Below are 22,359 nucleotides of genomic sequence, written 5' to 3'. Positions count from 1 at the left end.
TGTCTATCATTTGCGCCACAAGGCAACTCTCAGCTTGTGACTCTCCGCTGGTTATGGCTGATTTAATCCTACTTGCTGAAGAAGAAAGCAGAGTTGCTTACTTGTTTCGGTGTTCTCCATAGGTAAATTAGGCCTACGTTTATTACCTGCCCACCTCCCTGAAGCTCTAGAAGAGACTGGGGGTGCATGAGCTTCCATGGAGGAGTGTCTGTGTCAGCACCAGCACCATTGGATGATGTCATCAGATGATGTCATGGCTGATTTGTCCTGCTCTATATAGAGAACCTCTGTTACAGATAAGCAGCATAAGACATTGTGTTATGTTCTAGGTGAGGTTTCAATAAAAAACGGTATAGAGGTGTTATCACTTTCCTTTTTCTTAATTTTTCCTGCTAATTATGCCTCTTCTGTGCATCCCACTATCCCTCTGGTTCAGGCCACCACCTTCTCACACAGTGTGTGGTGATCTCAAGATATTTAAACAATCACCCCTAGATCTCCCTTTCACCTCACTCATGTATTATCCACCCAGAATTCTGTGTCCCAAATGCATGACTCCACACTTTTTTTGCATTGAATCTTACCTGCCAAGGATTCGACCACTCCTCATTCTGACCACTCTGTTACAGCGTTTGAGTTTATTGTAATCCACCCAAAAGAAAATGTTTTCTTCTAATCTCCTCACACCACCACTCAAAAAAGATCTGATGCTATGCTCTACCAGGAGCTGAAAAACCTTTCTCCTGTAAAGGGCTATGGCATTGCTTCTCAAACCTGTCCTGGGGATTCCCCCCCCCCCCCCCCCCCAGCCTGTTGGGTGTTCAGAAAATCCATAGTGAATATGCATGAGATAACATCTGCATATACTGAATCTCCATTTTATGCAAATTTATTTCATGCATATTCATTGTGAATATCCTGAAAACCTGACTGCCTTTAGGCTCCCCAGGACAGGTTTGGAAAGACCTGATCTAAGAATTTAATGTCCTGGGGGAGCCAAAGAATGATTTCTAGACTTAGCCCTTTGGGAAGGATTAAACAAGCATGGATTGGTAAAGCAGCTGGACCTACTGAAGCTTGAGAGCCTCTTAGACACAGTATTAAGTGTCTACCATCTTTCCTACAGAAAGTACATTGAGAACGGCCTCCCACGTTCTTTTCCTATACGATTGGCACTGCCACCAACACCTTAAGAGCACAGAGGTATCTTAGGAAAGACAAAAAGAGGTGCCCTGGCCTCATCTAGCTGCTGCTGAGGCTTCCCTCTCTACAAGTGTGGCCATAGCTCGTTGCAGAAAGCACCAACATTGAGTCACTGTGCCATGACTTCAGTATGAGTGCAGAGACATTTGGTGCCTTGGCAAAGGTCTCAATTACTGCTTCTCTTGGCATCATAGTTGAGGCCAATGTGCTAAATGCCAACCTGCCAGCACGTTTGAGGTGCCAAGACAGGATCTTGCTGTCCAGTTTAAATGTTGTTGACACCAAAACTGTAGAGGGCACAATAGGAGAGTACATGATCTTCCGAGAAGCCAAATGGGAAAGATGTAATGATTGCAGCATGGAGACTTTTCTAGCATGAAAGCTGTGCAGGAATTGCATATTGCATTCTGGAAAAACTTCCTTAGATAAAGGTCCAAAGTCTGTGACGTGTCCAAGAGGTACAGAGCAAATTGAGTTTTGGACTTTTTGGCCCTTTTCAGGGCAGATTCAACAAACACAGATTGGATTGGACCTTGTTGAATTCACCTTCCCCATGTTCTCTTCTGCACATCCTGGAGGAGCCGGTGGATGCCCAGTGATTCCTATCATAATGTTCCTAAGGCTGGATCTTTATTTCCTACGGAAATATAGATATCCCAGATAAGTTTAATAATAAGTTTAAAAGATTTTTCTTTACTGCCATTCATATCGCATCCTAGCTGTTTACAGTCTAAACACTGTCATCATTCAAAAAGACTGCTTAAAAATATCAAACAAGATTGCTAAGATGAATAATGCTAAATAAGTGGCAATGTTTAGCTGTTAAAGTGTACCCTACCTGATTTTGTCCTGTATATTCAATTATTATTTGCCTTCCATTAGTTTGCATCTTATATTGCCATTTTTCCAGTTTTGCCTTAAGTGAACAACAGTTGTTTGCAAGATGGATCCATTGCTTGTTGTATAGTAACTTTGCTTTGCTGTACTAATTACTAATCTTCAATAAAACAATTTTAGAAACTGTTTTTCCCCTCAGCTTGTGCTCTCTCTAGATCTCAACCCTGCTCTTCCTGCCCTAACCTGTCCAGGTAGAATAATCCTCTCTAGGGTATGTGCGATCAGTTTCAGAGGCTTGGGGCTTTCTTAGGCATTTAAGCTAAATCAGTGGTTCCCAAATCTGATTTTCAAAAACACCCCCAGGATTTATTTGTATGTGGGGGAAGGGGATCTCGAGCTTTGGATCTGGGAGTCATGGAGTCAGATAGGTAACCTTTGTCCTTCCATCTGGCAGATGGCTCCTGGGAGCTCCATCACTGGAGCTGGGTACTCCCATCAAGAGAAATGAGGGGCTGACCGAGGACAGAAGAAGGCTCACTGAAGCTGTGACCTCACAAACTCTTCCCATAGCCGTTGCCTGCTAAAAACCTGCTGGGGGGGTCAGCAGTGTCTGTACCGGCTGCTGTGATATCTGGAGTGTGAGGCAGCACGTAGGCTGGTGTGTGATGAGGCTAAACCTCAAGCAAAGCCTTGCAATAGATATATATATATATATATATATATATAAAACAGAGGGATCCCGTACCCCTTCCTAAAAATACTGAGAATATAAATGGTTTACGTTTTGGCAGCCGGCTTGCTTCAGTCAGTTGTTTTGGCTTCCAGCCACGCCGACTGGAGTAGTTTGAAACGGACGCACCACTGGCCTTCAGTTCTGGCAGCCAGAAATATTCCCCCTTTTAAATGTTGAGCCTCCCCCTGCAGCCAGGCCATTACCCCAGCAATTGGTTGGCCAGGATCTCCTGTCTTTCTGTCTTTGGATTTCTTACCCACCTTCTTGAAGGGATTCTCCCAAGGCGGAGGTACAATAAGTTGGAAAGCATGGTAGCAGCCAGTCACCTAGAGTGGGAGGTGTAGCCACAAGTTCAGGCTTTTCTTATTTCATCCATCACCGAGTCCAACTTAAACGCTGCTACAGAGCTGTGGCTACCCTCTTTGGGACATTTTTTTTACCACTTCAACTGACACTGCAACAGTCTTTCTGGCTTGTTCTTTGATTTTTGTTTTTCTGGTTCCAGTGTCATTTTGGTTTCCACCGGTCACTCAGTAATTTTGCCTTTTAATTAATATTGCATCCATAGATCAGTAATTTTTTTTTCCATTAAGCCAAATGAACTTTTCTGGATTAATTCAGGTTCTTAGTGTCTCTATTAGGGCAGTGTGCTTCTCAGCCCAGGCCTCAGGACACACCCAGCCCAGTCAGGTGTTCAGGATACCCACACTGGACATGCATGAGCCAGATTTGCATATAACGGAGGCAGTGCCTGCAAATCTGACCGATGCTTATTCATTGTGGAGCTGGGTGTGTCTCGAGGCCTGGGTTGGGGGATCTTTCTGGAGCCATCACTGGAAGTCACTGTTATGCTATCATCCGAATCCATAGGGTGTGAAACTCTGGTCTGCCTGTTTAAAAAAAAGAAGTACATGGTGAAGTCAGATAAGGTGCAAAATAGAGGAACTGAGGATCATGGTATGAAAGGGTTTCCATATGGGAGAAAGGAAATGAAATGATGCAGCAGCAAGAAAACTGGGCAGGCTGAATAGGCTCCCTGTCCGCTGTCCTGTTCTGTGTAACGCAGTAGATGACGGCAGAAAAGGGCGACCTGCCCATCTAGTCTGCCCCGTCCTTCCTGTCTACATTGCAAGGATACATCTCAGCCACCAACCATCGCTGAAAGCATTTTACCATGTCTCACTTTATTCAGGACAGTGTTTTACCATTTAACTTCTTTTGCACTTTACCATCGTGGCCAATTCATTATTATCCATGATTGTGCCTTTCACATTTGCATATTTATGGTCCAAGAACCCAGTTCGTTAGCATAGTTTGTTTTATCTTGCAAAGCAGGTTTTGAGGCCTGAAGTGCAGCTCTTGGCCAGCTGGTAGATGTCAAGCTGGATTCCTGTTCAAATTCCCTCCATCTTGGGGGCTGTAGAACTGCGTCTGTGGGTGGCTTTCAGCCCCAGGCAGCTCTAAAAGCAGGACGCGGGGTCCGGAAAACAAACCTGGATCTCCTGCACACCAATCTGCTGCTCCTGGGTACATGAGATGGGCTCCAAAATCTGGTACATCTTAACCCTGTTTGGTAAAGGAGAGGGAGAATTGTTTAGACCCATGTCTTCTGCGCTGTTCGGCTCACTTCATTTTATCCCATTGGGTTCCTGGCTTCCTTGATACTGACCATCTGCACGCGCACATGGGTGACACTAAATGTATCTTTTCTAACAGGAGAGGAACTGGATTTTTCTCTTTCAGAAATGAAGCTTGAGATGACTGCACCAGTCACGTGCCTGGTGAAAGCTGGTTGCACGGACTTCAAAGTTTCTTTTTATGTGCCAACGGAACATCAGAAGAGCCCGCCTCAGCCCAGCAATCCAGATCTATTTCTTGAGGAAAGGAAAGGGGCAGCCATCTTTGTCAGGTAAGCACGGTGTTGGTCCTGCTCTCTGCCGGGTGGCACGGTGCCATTCTTGCTCTCCTGTGCTCCGCCTGATGTCATGAGGCCAGTTCTGCCCTTCTCTGCTCTGTCAGGTGGTGCAGTACTGGTTCTGCTGTCCATCTGGTGCTGCCGGGCTGAGATATCAAATACCCTGGTTATTCCAGTAGCAAAATATTAGAAATCAGTTGCCTATCCTTTTTATACAAAGTCATTTGGAAGCAAATTCGTTAGGTCCTACTCTATTTTTCAGCTCCATCTACACCACCCAGAGTGAGCCTGATCCTGGCAGCCCTAGGAGGCTAAGAAGGCTCGGAATAGATGGGGGATTTCCCACAAAGACCAAGGGGGGCTGTGGGCCGTAGAAGGCAATGGCAAACTACTGCAGTATCTTGCCAAAAGGAATCATGGCCACAAGTGGATAATAAGAACATAAAATGTGCCCTGCTGGGTCAGAGAAAAGGTCAACTGAGCCCAGCATCCTGTCTCCAACAGCGGCCAATCCAGATCACAAACACGTGCTAGATCCCAAAGAATTGATTCATTCCTTGGTCCCCTTTCTCAGGGATAAGCAGTGACTTTCCCAAGTCTACCTGTCTAAAAATGGTTTATAGACTTGTCTAAACCCCTTTTAAACCCCGCCATGCTGACTGCTTTCACCACTTCCTCTGGCAACAAAAATCACAGCTCATGTGTTGCGTGAAAAAATATTTTCTCTGACTTGTTTTAAAACGTCTACCTGTTAGTTTTATGGAGTGACCCCTAGTCTTAGTGCTATTTAAAGGGTAAATGGCCATCCCGTATTAACTCTTCCACCCAGCTCCTGATTTTATAAGCCTCGTTCATATCCCCTCTCACCTGTCTCTTCTTCAAGCTGAAGAGCCCCAGCCTTTCTTCATAAGGGAGCCATTCCCTTTCCTTTATAGTTTTTCTGCCCTTTTCTGTCCCTTTTTTAGTTCTGCTTAGGGCCAGCTGTCCCATTAGGCAAACTAGGTGGTTGCCTACAGCACCAAAATTTAGGGTGGTGAAATTAGGGTTGCCAACTGGCTCCAGATTTTCAGGACAGGTTGATCCAGACCTGGTTTTACTGCCCTGCATGCAGGGACTTATAGTGTTGCTTTTCTTAGGGAATGCAGTAGGGAAAGCAGAATAAGACCCAGCATGCAAAGGGATAAAATCAGGACTGGATCAACCTGTCCTGAAAATCTAGAGCCAGTTGGCAGCCCTAGGTAAAATCCCAGAAATCTCTGAAATTAAAAATAAAAAAAAGATGAAGGGATTTGGTGCGCCTCTGAAAACTGTCCCTATCTCTATTTGCTTCCCTCCAGACCCTTTACCCCAGTGCACCAGCTCTATTCTGGAGCAGCCTGGCATTTCCAGGTCTGCTGTGCCTGACTCTGCTGTCCTCCCAGAGCAGCTAGCGGTGGTGGGAACTGTTTAAATGCTTCTGCCACTCTCTCTCACCCCAGGCACACACAGACCCTCTCTGCTCCTGCCTTCGCCTGTCTGCTCACTGCCACAGCCCCCTGCAGCTGCGGATAATGGCAGGAGCCATGAGCAATGCTCTTGCCGCTGCTGTTCTCTCCCTCACTGTGGCTCATCAGGTTGTCTGAGTCAAGCAAGCACCGATGCTGCCTCATTATCCAACTCCCCCATAGCCTCAAGCTCGCACTGGCTACCAATGCAGGTATCCACCGAAAACAGCCCCAGCTCCCATCCTGCTGGTACCAGGTCACTAGTGGAGGGTGGAGAGAAAGAGAGAAAACTTGGCAAGTGGAGGGGTTGGAGAGCAGGTACTACTGGGTGAATGGGGATGGTGAAAAAAAGAGGGTGCCGTGAGGGTGGAGAGAAAGAGGAGGAGTTAAGTGGATGGGGTAGAGAGAGAGTGCTGAGGGGAAGGAGAGACAGAAGATGAGTTAGGTGGCACTGTTGAGAGAGTGAGTGCTAAGCAGGCATGGGAAGGTGGAGGGAGCTGAAAGATTGAGATGATGCTGAGGTGCCAGGGAGGGAGTGGAAGGATGCTGTGTGGGGAGAAGAAGAGATGTTGGGTAGAGGGTGAGGAAAGAGACAGGGTGGATACTGTGCCAGAGCCACTGCCCCAAAAGAAGGGTGCGCTGTGCTGGAGCCACTGCCACTGGTGGGGGGAGGGGGGCATGCCTAGGGTACCTAATACCCTTTCACTCTATCTTACAGAAGCACTATCATAGGCTCCATTTTGTTCTCTGTTGCTTTTTTTTTTTTTTTTTAATCATTCCTAATATTCTGTTTGCTTTTTTGACCGCAGCAGCACTCTGAGCTGAGGATTTCAATGTATTGTCCACAATAACTCCAAGGTACTTTTCCTGGGTGTTGATTTCTCATATGAAACCCAGCAGTATGTACCTATAATTAGGATTATCTTCCCCTCTCTGCGTCACCGGGCACTTTTCCACATTGAATTTCATCTGCCATTCGGTTGCTTGGTTTCCTAGTCTCAAGGTCCTTCGGCAGTTCCTCACAATCCACTGCTTTTTTTTTTTTTTTTAATAACTTTGAATGATTTTTGTATCATCTGCAAATGTGATCATCTCATTTGTCATTCACTGTGGTATTCCACTAATGGCTTTCCTCCATTTAGGAAACCGACTGCTTCCTGTCTTTTAACCAATTACTAATCCACAATAAGATGCTGTCTCCAATCCTCTGACTTTTTAATTTCCTGAGAAGTCTTTCGGGGGTGGACATTGTCCAATGCCTTCTGAAAATCCAAACCCACTCTACTAACCAGCTGACCCTTATCCGTATGTTTACCAACCCCTTCCAAAAAAAAAGTAATACATTGTCAAGATCGATTTAACAAGGGAAGTCTTATCGCATGCATATTTATTAGGGATATCCTGAAAGCCTGCCTCATTTGCAGCTCTTGAGGACTGCAAGTTCATGCCCCTGCTGTAAAGCATATTGTATCCTCTTTGTGATAAGCAGACTCGGCGCATGGTGTAGCTGAGGTCACCGTGGTACCATGATGCAGCATTTCCCAAGCTGTGGAATCTGCTGCCAGAAGGCGTGATCAAGGCGACCACCCTAGTGGGGGTTTAAAAGAGGTTTCCTGGAGGAAAAGTCCATAAACCGTTATTAATCAAGTAGACTACAGAAAGCCAGCGCTAGCCCTGAGAATCAACAACAGGCAAAAGATCTGAATTTTGGGATCTGCCAGGTACCTGGGACCCACACCGCCCACTGAGACAGGATGCTGGTCTCGCTGGACCTTGATCTGCCGCAGCATGGCATTTCATTTGTATGCTCTTAACAGGAGGTGCAGACCACAGCTGTCACCATCTTTAGTTACATTTACAAAGTGTAATGAAAAGCACCCTAGAACCTGCCAGGAACGGCACACGTTATGGCAAGCTTTCAGCACCGTTACATGCTGAATCTATAGCACCGGCATCCACACGTATGGCACCGTGGTCTGCCTGCTATGCTGGGTAACCAGTGTAGGCTTCAGAACCAATTGAGAACCAAATGTTTAGGAATGTTCCAGATCTGCTTCAAATAGCAGTCATTAGCATGAGCAAAGCTGTAAGAGCTGACAGGTGAATCAGATTGCAGATGATTCCTTCCTGCTTACATACAGTCTCACACTGAGTATTGGAGGGTGCTGCTGGGTGGGTGGCAGCAGCACGCCATTTCCCGGGCCTAATAGTTCAGGTAGCATAATTGGTAGAAACAGAGGAGGAGAACTGATGCCCTTCCCACTGTCTCACTGCAGGTCCTTTGGTGGATTTGCTTCGGTTGGAAAATTTGCAGAAGAAGCCAAGGTGCTGGCTCAGAACTTGACAAGAGCTGGCCAGTCCTATCATGATGATTTCTATTACACGGCTGGGTATGACAGTCCATTCAAGCTCTTCAATCGACACAACGAAGTGTGGTACTACAAGAAGGAATAAAGAGCAGAGCTGCCTAGTAATCATCACTCGGGTTTTGCACTGATGCACGTTTTTGTATGGCATAGAAGTAGGGTTAGATATTACACCATAAGCTAAGTTTTCAACAGTGGGCAGGAGGGTTAGACATCTGAAAAAGGAGCATAGAGATGGGACAGGACCAGTTACGACTCCTTATAAATGTTCAGACACCAGAAAGTGGGGGATTTGTTGTGCAGCCTTATAGCTGGATGCATGGGTAACTTTTCATAATTCAGATGTTTCAATGTAGTATCCAGATTCTGAACCAGGTATTTACACATCCTACTAAGCTCCCATGGGGCAGAAATTCTGCTAGATGGGGTTCTAGATGTCTGCTGTTGGTTGTGTAGCTGCCTCCTTTTCTGTGCACAGAACCTTAAGCATATAAAGTCCCACCGCTGCTAATTTTTAAAAGCATTGGCCCACACAGATAGGCTCATTGGTGCTAGGGACTCAGTGCAGATCAGGAGCGACCCAGTAGCTGAACGGCAATGCTGTAGACGGGGCTTGATTCCTGGGCCAGGACTCTGCGGCCTGAGCAGGCTGGTGATGCGCTGGGAGGTTGTGGTGTTAGAGCCTGATATGAGGAGGAGCGTGGTAGAACAGTGCACAGGTTTTAAACCCGCATGGGGAAAAAATGTAACTCCCACTGCAGTAAGAAAATGGTATGTTAATGCACTGAGAGTTAAAAAGGGCACAACCTCGAGTTAAAATGTGCACTCAGTCTTTTGCATAGGCCGAGCACACATTTTAACCTCGGACTCATGATTTGTATGAAGAAAAATCAATCTTTTATTTGCAGAAAACATGTTTTCTGCACAAAGGATGTTTTCTGTGCATAATAGCCCAACTGCATATCCCATTCCTGGAGCTCCAGCTTTTGCCCGTAGGCTAACAGTAGCCCTGGAAACTTTACTTCCCCTCTGTCTAGGAGTTAAGAGTCCAGGGCTAAGAAACAGGAGGTAAGCCTGTGCACCTTGCTGCATTGGGGGTACTAGCGAATGCCATTGTTAACGTGGAATTTGCACGAGAGGGTGCTAACCTGTACACCTATCCTTGTGCAAAGCTCCCTCCTGCCCCAGCAGGGAAGCTCACGCACAAGACGTGCTTGTAACCGAGTGTTAAATACTGCGCGCACCTTATTACATCAGCCCCATGCCCCTGGGGCAGGGAGTCTCAGCCACTGCTCCAGGGCAACGTCTGCAGGCCATGTTGTGTGCACGGCGGAAGGAGCTTCATCTCTTGGTTCCTGTTCAAGGAGTGGCACTGCAATGGCTGGGCTGAGTGAGGAAAGGAAGAGAAAAAAAGAAGGGGAGAAGTCTCCAGGCAGCTAGGAATCAAGGCTCACGGTGCTGTAGCCCACTAGAGTCGCGTCTGATTGAACTGCAGGCCCAAAGGGGGAGACGAAAAGTGCTGGGCAAAAATGCAAGTGTAGTGAAGAGCCTGATTGCTTTGCATGGCAAGTGCGATCAAGGCTTGATGTGTAAAAGGGTAATAGCTATTGTGCCTGAAACCCCCTCGAATGTCCTCATCCACCTCTGCTCCCCTGGATGTGTCACTGTCAGTTAAACCAATGCTTCTTGCATAGCAGGTCCTTTCACTTCATAATTGGAGGAGGAGGCTAAATTGTTAATTGTAACTTTAGAGAAACTGAAATGATTGCGAGTACTTTAGAAGTCTGTTTCTAACAGGTTTAACCCTCCTGCCTTGGCCATGAGGGTAACCTTCTATCCACAAGGGGGTAGATTTTCAAAGGGATATGCGCGTACCCCCAGAAAATCTACCCTAAACCCCCCCCCTGCGCGCGCTGAGCCTATTTTGCATAGGCTCGGTGGCGCGCGTAAGCCCCGGGACGCGCCCCGGGACTTTGCAAAGGGGGCGTGCCGGGTGGGCGGCACAAATTTCGGGGCAGGGCAGGAGGCATGTCAGGGGCGTGACACCGGCCCGGGGGCGTGGTCGAGGCCTCTGGATCAGCCCCCAGATCGGGTGACGGCGCGCCAGCAGCCTGCTGGCAGGCGTATATCTGCCAACAAAGGTAGGGGGGGGTTTAGATAGGGCCGGGGGGGGTGGGTTAGGTAGGGGAAGGTGAGGGGTGGCAGAAGGAAAGTTCCCTCCGAGGCCGCTCCGATTTCGGAGCGGCCTCGGAGGGAACAGGCAGCACGCGCCGGGCTCAGCGCGCGCAGGTTGCACAAATGTGCACCCCCTTGCGCACGCCGATCCCGGATTTTATAGGCTACGCGCGTATCTTATAAAATCCAGCGTACTTTTTGTTCGCGTCTGGTGTGTGAACAAAAGTCGTAAATTTATAAAATCTACCCCAAGGAGTCCAGGTTCCCGGGCGCCACAGGGTCTCAGTCTTCGTTAAAAAGGACCTGTCCTCGGCTCATTGCCGAGACTTGAAACTTAGCCAGGGAGGGGAAGGGTTCAGCTTTGCAGCAGGCACAGATCTGAACTGCTGTAGCAGAGCAACATGGCCATCTCCTATTGCCCATTGTATCAGGTGGTTTGCGGTCAGGAGTGGCACCGGGTCTGTAATGCGGATCCTCTGGTAATAGTGCCAGCATTTCCCAATGAATATGGAGGGGGAATGAGAGCTGCCGGCTGATTCCATGCTTCTTTTTCCAGCACAGGCTGATCAGTCCTGGTTTTACCCTCTTCGTCCCTGAGTTTCGCCTTGAAGTCTGGAGTACAGTGGGCTAAAAGCAGGACTCCATCAGCCTGTCCTGAAAACGACTGCTGGCCGATGGCAAAGCAAGGGGAAATAAAATGGTAAAAGGCATCTCCTTATCACGCTGCTGAGGTCTCCCCACTCAACGCTAGGTGGAGGCATTCTGCAGATTTGGATACTTGGAAATCTTTTTCACTTTCCATAATTCTTAATTTGTAAATATCTTTTTGGAAGCTGAAAAAAGTAATAACAATTTGGCGAAACAAAGAATAGTTTTTGGTAGTCAGGTGCTTCCACCCTCATAGTTTTGGAGGTTTTTAACTGTTTATGGACATAAAAAAAACCTGTGCATTCAGGGGAAAGAGGCATCTTAACTTAGCTACTGGCAAATGTTGCCTAATCAGAATGCTACGGGGCAAATTATGGAGCTAAGATCTAACAATGTTTATCCTGCATGGGAATGGTTTTGTTGTTGGATCTTCTTTATGGGGTCGGTCGTGGGTGCCTACCTGGAACCGATCAGAAGCCCAGCCCTAGCACAGGGAGGCGTAGCCTAGTGGTTAGAGCAGCAAGTGAGAACAAGGGAAGCCAGGGTTCAAATCCTACTGCTCTTCATTGTGACTTTGGGCAAATCACCTTCCCCTGCATTGCCTCAGGTACAAACATAGAGCCCCGTTTACTAAGCTTTGCCTTAAATAAGGGGGGAAAAAAGGGAATTTGCAAGGACCCAAAACTCCAGTACAGCGTGAACCTGAGAGCGTTTTTTAGGGTCTGTCAATTCAACAGCAAGTCTAAAAGTTATTTGCTTGTTGCTACTGCAGTGGGGATTTCTTGTGGAATATTTGAAATGAGCAGTTCTCATAACCTGAGTCAGATAGGACCACTTCTAAACTATTAAACTTCTTTGGCAGTAGAAGTGACCTGGGCATAGCTTAATTCACCTATCGTCCAATGTACCATTACCAACGTCTTACGGGCTAAACTGCAAATGCAAGCAGATGTCATGCCTTGGGCAGTAGAGATTTTAACATAATATCCTAGTGTTGCTTTTTTTTTTTTTTTGTAAATTTTGAGTAACTGTTTTGCTAAGAAATGTGAACTTTATAAACTCATTGATTTGAAAAAGCAAAGTTTGGTTGTTCTCCCTCCTGCTTCCCGATTGAGAGCTTAAGTAGAAGGTGTGACCTGCGCAGCGACTGGTCATCTGGTCATCTGGGTACAGAAAAGATGGCACAGGAACAAGAAGCATGATTCAGCACACACAAAATACGGAGCGGGGATGAATTTGCCGGAAAAGCCAGACCTTATCCTTGTCCCTGCACCTCAGTCTCTTCTGTGCGAGTGACTGACTCAGTTTCAGAAATGGCACTGCTACCGCACTGTGCTTCTCATACGTGCCCCCGTGACTTCTTGGCAAAGACATTGACCAGGTGAGGGCCTGCACTCAGAACAGCAGCCAATGGAAGGAGGCAGAAGCAGCCTACCTTTATACTGTATGCTAGAGACAAGTGTGCGTCAGCCACTGCATGCTTGCTCTATATTATAGCACATGCAAGCCTTTTAATGTTTTGAACAGGACTGAAAAGCTAAGTCAGTAAGTTCAGCTGACCTGGAGTCCTTCAGCTTGCTCCTAAAGACCTTCAACCGCGTATTGTTTTTAGGCTGTGGACAATGATTCCTTTTTTTTAAAAACTAATCAAGAGGAAAATTAATGGCAGGAAAACAATTTCACAAGTGTCATTTTTTTACCCTCTTAGTAATTTTTGTACCTTGAGGGTAACATTTCTTGATGATTTGAAATAACTTATGGTAGATTTCATAATGTATATAGATGGGTCAATTTTCAAAAGGTTTGGGTGACTAATTTAGCCCTTTTGAAAACTGGATAGGGCCATGTGCCTACATTTAGGTACCTACAAAATGGGTCACCATGAGGGTAGAGCTAGGAGGGGGGAGGAAAGTTAGCGCCTGGTGTTGATTATCACAGTTAGGAAACTAATTTAGGCACCTAAATCTAGGGAAATAAATGGCAGCCCTAAATTCTGTGACACTACAGTTAGGTGAATTCTCAGCTGAAAACTTAGATGTCTGAGTTTGGGTGAAAGTTCTCTTAAATTTAGACACCTCAGGGAAGTATTTTAAAAACTGTCACACAGTTGAGAGTTTGTTTAGGTCAGGGCTTCTCAAACTTGTCCTGATGACCTCACAGACCATTGGGTTTTTAGGAGAGCCATACAGAATATACATGAGATAAATTTGTATAGTCTAGGTCTCCAATGTATACCTATCTATCTACTCAGTTTGGAGATTCTGACTAGCTGTGGGTTCACCCAGTCAGATCGTAGGTTACCCTTTCACAGAGAGGCCAGGAGCATGGGCTGACCACAAACTTCAAGGTAGCCCCAGTGGACAAAGCTGTCCTGGCTATCTGGCAAGACGCAGGCCTGCAGCAAGCAGTTGTGCCCATATTCACAGGTACATAGGTGTGTGCAAAGTTACTACAGTATTTTATGACCTATGCACAAATGATATGCACAGGTTATCAAATATGAGTACAACCGTGTGCAAACACGCTCACGAATGTAAAACTGTGAGCCACGCAAGTTCGGACTTATCTGAATAAGTAGCTGCATTTATCTGGACAATTTCTGATTTATCCGGTTAAATAGCAGTTCTTAGCTGGATAAGTCTGAAAAGTGCTTCTCAGATGAACAAGTAGCGCTTTTCAGATTTATTCAAGTATGTAAGATAGTCGTATAAGTCTAAAAAGTGCTACTTAGCCGGTTAAGTCTTAAAATGCTACTTGTCAGCTAAGTCAGCCGGATAAGTCTAAAAACTGTTACATATTCCGTTAAATCTAATAGCGGGATAAGCAGAGCTTATATGACTGTTGGATAAGTAGTATTTTAAGAATTCTCTGGCTAAGTAGCACTAAGTGCCTGCTGTTACTTAGCCGGATAAATCAGAATACAGCCCGATATGTGCTGCGACTTATTCGGATAAATTCAAATTTGGATAAGTCAGAATTTAACAAGAAAAGTGTGCATAAATGATATACACACAAATTTGTAATTCTAATTTTTAAGGTATACACGAGTAGATTTTATTTGCATTATTTAGATGCCTTTAAACCCCTCCCCCCTGTATGTCAGCTTTTACACGTGCAAGTCGGGATTTTCTAACATTTGCATGGCCGTGAAATTACCAGTTCACCCAGTTCAGCTGCAGCTTATTTAGACCATCCTGGCTTTTCAGCCTGAAGCTTCCCCATCCAGTCATTTTTCACTTTTAAGATGTTAATGATCACTTCCTCCAGATATTGAGCAGGAATAAAGTGTCACATTTACATCTGTACATTGCTTATAAAATAGCAACTTACTTGCAAAACTGTTGGCCCCTCCCCTGAACGCTCCTGGCTCACCCCTTTTTTATATGTGTACATTTACTCATGGACCCCGATTTAGGCATGTATGTTGAGGTTTTTAAACCAGCAGAAAATCGTGTATATGCTACTTTACATGCATGCAACTTTTGAAGAGTATATAGGCATGGGAGTGGAGTTCTTGTAGACTTGGCAATGCCTTCTCACCAGCCTAAAACTGGGCAATTACCACAACATGCTCTCGAATCACCAAAGCACAACCACCTACCTCTCATCATTGTGCCTGTGATAAGAGATCACAGGCAGGCAGCCATGAATTCCCCATAAGGCATTTATGCAGTACTTCATACAAAAACGCCTAAAATGAATTTAAATGAGAGCAAAATTACCATTTTGGGGACCACCACCATGCACATATTGAACACATTGCAGGAAAAACTGAGGAACGATACTCCAAGCAAATGGGCAGAGACCTGACACATGGGATTTAATGTGAAGACGTGTAGGCAACTCTGGACCTGGAGTGCCACAAACAGGTCTGGTTTTCAGGACTGGAGTTGTCTATCCTGAGTATAAGGTAATGAAGTTGCTGGAGAAAAATAGGCTTGAGCAATGTAGTTGGAAGAGAGCAAGACTTGTTTATACTAAGCAGGAAAAGTACCTGGGTGGATTAGCTGACAATAAACTAGCAATGACTGTGCAAAACCAAGTAGCAGCTGTGTGATGTTTCATCTTGTAATTCACCTGCAAGCAGCCCAGAACTCCATGAAGGGTCAAGACCCACACTTGACCCAATATTGACCCAATATTCAATATTAAGACCCACACTTGACCCAATATTCAATATTAAGTTTTCAGAATATTTGGGAGTCAAGACCCACACTTGACTCCCAAATATTCTGAAAACTTAAAATGATTCTTTACCAGTAGAAAAAATAGCATTTATCAGGCAAGATCATCAAATCAAAAAGTTGGCTTTTTTTTACTGGCACACATGCAAACATTTGTTAGCAATATTTGGTGGGGGTGTGCATGGATTTTTTTGTCATTTCGCTTTTATTTTCATTTTGTTACCTTTTATCGTTTAAATCTATATAAAAACTTTTGTTTGTTTTTTTTAGTTTTGAAAACTACGCCGCGAAACAAAGGGATGGTAACTTTGATACTGGCGTCTGGGCGCACATGTACACGCATATGCCGGCTCGCGCCAAAGGACGTTGCCGTTTTGTAATAAATGCGTGTACGTGTGTGCATGGTATAAAATAGGCTGAACGCATGTACATGTGCATTTTAGTAGACCCGGGCTGGCACAATTTCCTGTTTCCCCAGTTTGCCCAGGTAAAGGATAGGACTTTCTAATCCCCCTAGTTAATTAGCCCCGACCCTAAAAACTCCGCTGACTAACCTATATTTTTGTGATTTAGTACTTGCACCCCATTCATAGCAGAAGTAAAGTTGTGTGGTAGGGAGTGCGGGCGCGGGATCGTGCGCATAGATTTCAGTCATAAATCCTGGAACGCCCATGCCCCGCCTAACTCACATCCCACTCCTTTTTCAGAAAACATTTTTTGTGCGCACACCAGGAGATGCGGGTGTACGCGGGCATCTTTTTAAATCCACACGGTGCACCCCCCCCCTCCCCCGCCTTCTGCACGTACCGGTATCTCCTGGATCCGGCGCACCCTGGGCTATTAAAATTAACCCCTACATGTTCTCATTTCTGTGTTATTTTCAAGCAAATCCCCATCCCCATCGCTTGCTAGATAAGCTAACATCAGATCTGCTTTTGTCTGGTCGGCTCCTGAGGCAAGCTGCATAGCTATGTGCAGCTAATTAGTCTTTTGATACTTTTTCTAAGTAGAATATTTCTAAGCAACCTATTTTGAAAACAATTCACAGTGCTTGCTGGAGCTTTCTGTAAAAAGGAATAAGACAAGCCCTATGCATCCAGCAACACTTTATTATACAGTTTCATGAACATTGCAGTGCTGTTGATTCCAATCACAAATTGGGTCAAATCCCTTTAACACGTTTATGACATGGAACTAAGCAGAGACTAGGCCTTTGCCTTTACCCATTGCGTCTTTTTGCAAAGGCTTTTTAATAAACATTTTGGATAAAATTTAAAAACTAAATTCCCATTAATTTGTAAGCAATAGTTGAACTTTACCCGAAATATGTATTTTATAAACATTTTTTATATTCAGTCAAAACATACCAACAAACATATATCCCCCCATCTTATTTCTTTACCTCTTTTCCATATGTACAGTTATCAAGTTTCAGTGTTAATCAGGAAGTTTATCCCACTCAGTGTTCTTCCATATTTGTTCTTTGTGTCTCAGTCAAATTCTACTTATTAACATAAAAATACAACTTTTTAGCACTTTTTTACGAAGTCAATAAAGTGAATATTTCCCCCAAATTTCTTAAGAGTTTTCATCTTCTCGAGATCGTTTACTTTCAAGGTGCAGGCATCTTTCATCCTGGATCAATAGAGAGCTCTTGTGAAATCTGTGACTGTCAAAGGAGTGCACTAATAATGAATATCTCTTGAACAATGCATGTCCCTGGCAATTCACTCCAGCTTGCCATTGCTGCAAATTAAATACATTTGTTTATATTTTATGTCAGGACTGTAGTGATGAACAGGGGTTAAGCACTGGTGCTTCCACATGGGATTCCCAGGGTCAAGCATGACCTCATCTTTCTAGTTTCTTCAGTCTGCACAGAAAGTTTTTGGTGCTCTGGGGGGAGGTACACCCCAGCAGGATCACTGCGGGATGAGAGAAAATCATGCAGCCGTCTCAGCTGCACATGGGGAGAAGAGAAATGGAACTGTAATAGTTCATAGGAACGCCAGAGTCTTTGCAGCCTGGGACCTTGAATTCTAGCTGTCTGGCAGGGACCATTCCTGCTCAGCTAATTCAACCTGGAAGGGGCGAGGCAGTGTGTGCGTGTGAAGTGGGTCATCCATAAACTGGCCATACAAATGATAAAGGAAGGAAGGTGAACTTTTACTAGGAGGAATGTGTCACTTCAGAAGTAAACCTTCTCTAAATGTTTCTAGTTTAATAAAATCTCTTTATGCATTATATAACATTTAAAATAAACTGTGAATAACCAGACTATATCAGCCAACTTTTATTAGGATTTAGAAGGTCACCAGACACTTACAAGGTCACTATAACCTTTTTTATTTATAATTAGCTTCAGTTTTGTGTATGATTCCTAGTTTATAGCAATAAAACCCCTTAGAAAACCCAAATTTGGACTTTTTCTATATTGAAGCATGCTCTCCCAAGGATTTTCAAAAACCAATATGGCAGGCTGAAGTCTTGTGACAGTAACTGCACATTCAGAGCTATAAATGATCACATAGGTACGTATTCTTTGTGCAAATATCTGCCTTGTCATTGGGCGGGCTTAACTGCTAAATAATCTGTAGTAAGGTCCAGGATATAGCTATAACCCTGATTATATATCTATTTCCAAACATTCTAAACCAAGTCATTGTAAATGGGGAAAAGATTCTCTCCTCACTATGATGAAAGCAAGGAATATTAGGTCGCCTCTGCGGTCCAGGCCAGGACACTGTGTGCGCTGTGGTGCAGCTTGCTCCGCTAGGACAGCCATCAGGGCCAGGTGGGGTTGGGTGCCCTGCAGAAGTGACCCACCCCAACCCGGGGAAGGGAGGCCAGTACCGCAGCACTCAAGGATCATCTCAGAAGAGTCGTCCCTCCAGCTCTTGGGGCTAGCAAGGTTTCCTGAGTCAACTGTTCATGCTGTCTGGGGCGGAGGTGTTAAACTAAAAAACAGGGTGGGAGAAAGTACTGAATGTTTTGTAGCTAATCATTTGTCTAGACTGAACACTCTGGGCTTTCCCATGCACACCTATGGTCAATAATGCCAATGCTCGGGTGATGTCGTGCCTAAAATTACAGTTTTTCCCCAAGAATAGCTATTTTACATGTTTGGTTCTAATTCAGACCACTATGTTAAGATAGGAGTATGGGTCAGAACAATCTGCAGCCAATCACAGGTTCTTTTTATTATTTTAAATTCTGCGTATAGTGTGTATCAAATGATTGGACAACTCTAACAGGGCTTCAGAATCCAGTTCTTCAGTCATCTCCAGTCAAGGCTAATTATATTTGATGATGGAATTCCCTTTATCTGGGACCCACTTTTTAGGATACCTTTTCTGGCCCAGATCATGGCCTATGCGGAAGTTCTCTTTTAAATTAATAAAGAATGCATATCCCAGGATTTTATGAAGTGTTAATAAAGCTTCTGATATTTCCTTGTATAGCAATCAACATACCTATTCTTTAACTCCATAATCCAATTAACTGTACAGGAAACTGTATAAACGTTGTGTGCATAAACAACACAGGGATCCACGCATTACCTGGTTCTATGTCACTGGTGAGGACACAGCTCAAATTCTTCTTTCCTGGATCATCGATTCCCCACAGCCCCTTTCAAAGATACTAGAGACATGCTGGGGTCTGTTCCCTATTTGCTCAGCTTGAAGAGACTTAACCAACAGCACAGAAATGTAAGAAGAACACGGAACGTGAGATGGAGGTCCCCATAAATTCCTGGTGTGGGATTTATACTAGGTCTAAAATGTCATGACCACTAAGGTGATAGGCAACCATCAGCATAAAGAGCCTGAAGATCTTTCCTAGGGTTTTTGCTGGCCAGATTCACTGCCATTCTGTTTACAGGTTTTCTTCATTTCAGTGACACAAAGTAAAGCACAGCCGGGTGATACATGTTGGTTAGAACTGTAAAGCCTTTCTACACTTCCAGACATTGCTTGGGGTAATAGTGCAATCCTTATCTCTCTCTCACTATATATATATATATATATATATTTCAGGATCTGAGTAGTTTTAATTGGAGGGGCGTGCACAATCCCAGGGTATTCACATTGCTTAAGTTATAAACAGAACTGAATTCACTGCAATGTGCCAGTGGAATCCATTTAAATTAAGTTTCAAACAAAACAGCTTAACAACTAATGGTTCCTTAAGCAATGTGAATGCCCTGGGATAGTGCTCGCCCCTCCAATTAAAACTACTCAAATCGTGAAATATCCGTTTTTATGATGGGAATTCCATTAAACCTGTAAAAAAAACAAAGTGAATTTTACTGCCTATTATTGATGTTTCTATTCCAAAGAAGAAATATCAAGGCATAAACTATTAGTCCTTTGCAGGTTCCTTAAATACCGTATCAGCTGGCTGCCTCCTGTGAATTCCTATGATGCTCTAGAAATGGGTCACATGATAAACCAACTGATCTCGCTACAAAGGCATTATTATTACAAGATCCGGAATACAAAGTAATGCACCGAGAAGGTCACCAATTAAATTCAAACCATTCATCGCTCATGCATTGTGGAACTTCTTTCACAAGTTTAACAGAGTGCCTGCCAAATTAATATTTCATTATTCTTAACGGCTATCACAGTGCATTATGAGATTCATAGACTTGTTTGTGAGAATGTAAGGGAGAACTACAGATCTCTGTATGAGCTAAAATAAAAATAAAGGATCAGGACTGGAATAAACTTCCCCTCAGACCTGCCTGAGCTGGGAGTTTCTGTTGGAAAGCACTGCCCCAAGTCTGAGCCAGGGCGCAGACATCAGGTGTAGGATGAGCTCACTCTGCCTGGGGTTCATTACCTTCCTGAAGCAACAATTCAGAAGTTAAATGGTTTCAATCTACTGCTTTTTTTTTTTTGGTGAATCTGACGCTGCTAACAGTGGCAGACTGGCAACCCTAGAACAATGCAGACAGATTGGTTGCAGAGCTGACAGCATTAGTGCAAGCTTCCCTCATCCTACCGATTGGGTTGCTGATCAATCCTACTCTGAAGAGTACCATCATTAAGGGTGGAGAGAGACAGGAGAGTCTCCTCGCCCATTTAATCCTTGGTCTTTGCCCGAATGACAGCTCGCACCCCAGTGAACTGTGCTGAAGTCACCACCTTATTTCACATTGGCCACTTGAACAGCTAATTCAATAGCAACGATTTTTGCTTTCTATCAGTATCACTTAAGTTTGAATTGATGACCTGGAGCTCAAAGATGCTGTACTATTGCGTCTATCTACAATACAACCCTCCCTTAATTTTCCTGTATAGTAGGTTTGGAAGCTGTTTTTCACATGCACAGTAAGTTATCTTTAGTCATTGTGGGATGCATTTAGAACTATTTTGGAGCTAGTTTAAATGCAGTGCAGGAAAGTTAAAGGAGGGTTGAACTGCGCTAGCCAGCTGGTTCCTTTAAATGTCTCGCTTATTACTCCAAATCTACCATTCAGCTGTAGTTTGCCATATTTTTGCGTGCTCTAGCAAGGGAAAGTACGTGTCCTGTTACCTTTGCAACAGTCATTTAATGTAACTTAAAGTATTTTTTTGTGATTGAAATATGAACGATACATGAATGGAAAGTTTGTGGTTTGTACAAGCTGCCAGGGTTCTGGAGGTACATGCTGCTCAGGAGCTAAGCAGTGGTCGTATTTCTCAGGGAGAATGCTTAGTTACTCCTACCCAACCAACAGCAATGCCTCTACAAGCAGCTCGGGTTCCCCATTTACCAACATAGCGTTCAGCCAAAAGTGCTCTTGCTGGCTGACAAACACAGCTATGGCTTTGGGGATAACACCTCCCGTTGCTGTGAATTGTGCTGATTCCAAACACCAGATGGGTCTTATGTTTACCAGGCCAAGTTTGTCCGTGGTCTCTCTTTTTATTTTCAAACTTCTATACCAGAGAATTATGAGGAATAGCAATGCCGTTTCCTTGGTTAGTCATTGTGCCTGCTAGTCAGATATTCCTGCTCTCGTCTTTGTTTTGAGAAGCCTTATAGACTTCTCTTTCATACTTCAATCCTTCTTCCTCTTACTCACAAGAAAAAAAACAAACAAAAACCCAACAATAAAATTGTGTTTGTATGCAAGATAATTACCAGTAAGAATAATTAGGATTAGTCATATTATAAATACTTGGTCATAAGTCCTTACATTTTGTCCTATTATCTAAGTATCTATAATAATAATAATAATAAAAAAAAAAGATTAAAAGGATGAACGTTATCTGAAAGTAATTTTCAACGAGGCAGCTTGAAATGAAGAAATTAAAACATAAAAACACACGAGCTCTTTCAGTTGCTTCAGTGTGGGGCAAAATGAAAGCCTTCTCCCAGCCTCCCTTCCTCTTCTTGAGCGAGGCAGCAGGACCGGGTGGGGAACTGGTTTTGTTAAGGAGGTTGCTTGTGCTCTTGCCTTGAGGTCTCATTGGAACTATGAACTCTCTCTGGGCAGCTGCGAGGGCTGAGGCTGTGGCTGCTGTGCTGCTGCCGCTGCTGCTGCTGCCGGCTGTGTGCTTGTGGCTGTTTTGATAGAGTTCAAGGTTTTGCTAAACCAAGAGTTTTTGGCCGCTTGGATTTCATTCAGAAGGGTCCCTCTCTGGTGTTCCAGTTCCTACACAAGAACAAAGAGATAATTTGTATTGTTTGAATTGGTTGTCTTTTCCAACTTATGAAATGGTTTCGTGTTTTTCTCTTTTTCGGGTAGGCTAGCCTCACCCAACCCAATCGTAATCTGCTCTACCATCTAATGACTGAGGATGAGAATACATCTTACCCCTTT

The 22,359-nt window shown here is 44.3% G+C and overlaps 1 protein-coding gene across 1 annotated transcript in view; it reads right to left on the bottom strand.

The window, feature by feature from the left end:
- Nucleotides 1-16,636: 16,636 nt before the first annotated feature.
- RABGAP1L (RAB GTPase activating protein 1 like) overlaps nucleotides 16,637-22,359 on the bottom strand; it is a 768,100-nt gene continuing 762,377 nt past the window's right edge. The window contains 1 exon segment of the mRNA XM_029618149.1: nucleotides 16,637-22,191. Coding sequence (XP_029474009.1) covers nucleotides 22,012-22,191 — 180 coding nt within the window. The 3' untranslated portion in view covers nucleotides 16,637-22,011.

This window comes from Rhinatrema bivittatum, chromosome 10, assembly GCF_901001135.1.
Source record: "Rhinatrema bivittatum chromosome 10, aRhiBiv1.1, whole genome shotgun sequence".
Taxonomy (NCBI): Eukaryota; Metazoa; Chordata; class Amphibia; order Gymnophiona; family Rhinatrematidae; genus Rhinatrema; species Rhinatrema bivittatum.
The sequence above is the reverse complement of the archived record's forward strand: the minus strand, read 5'-3'. Positions and strand labels throughout refer to the sequence as shown.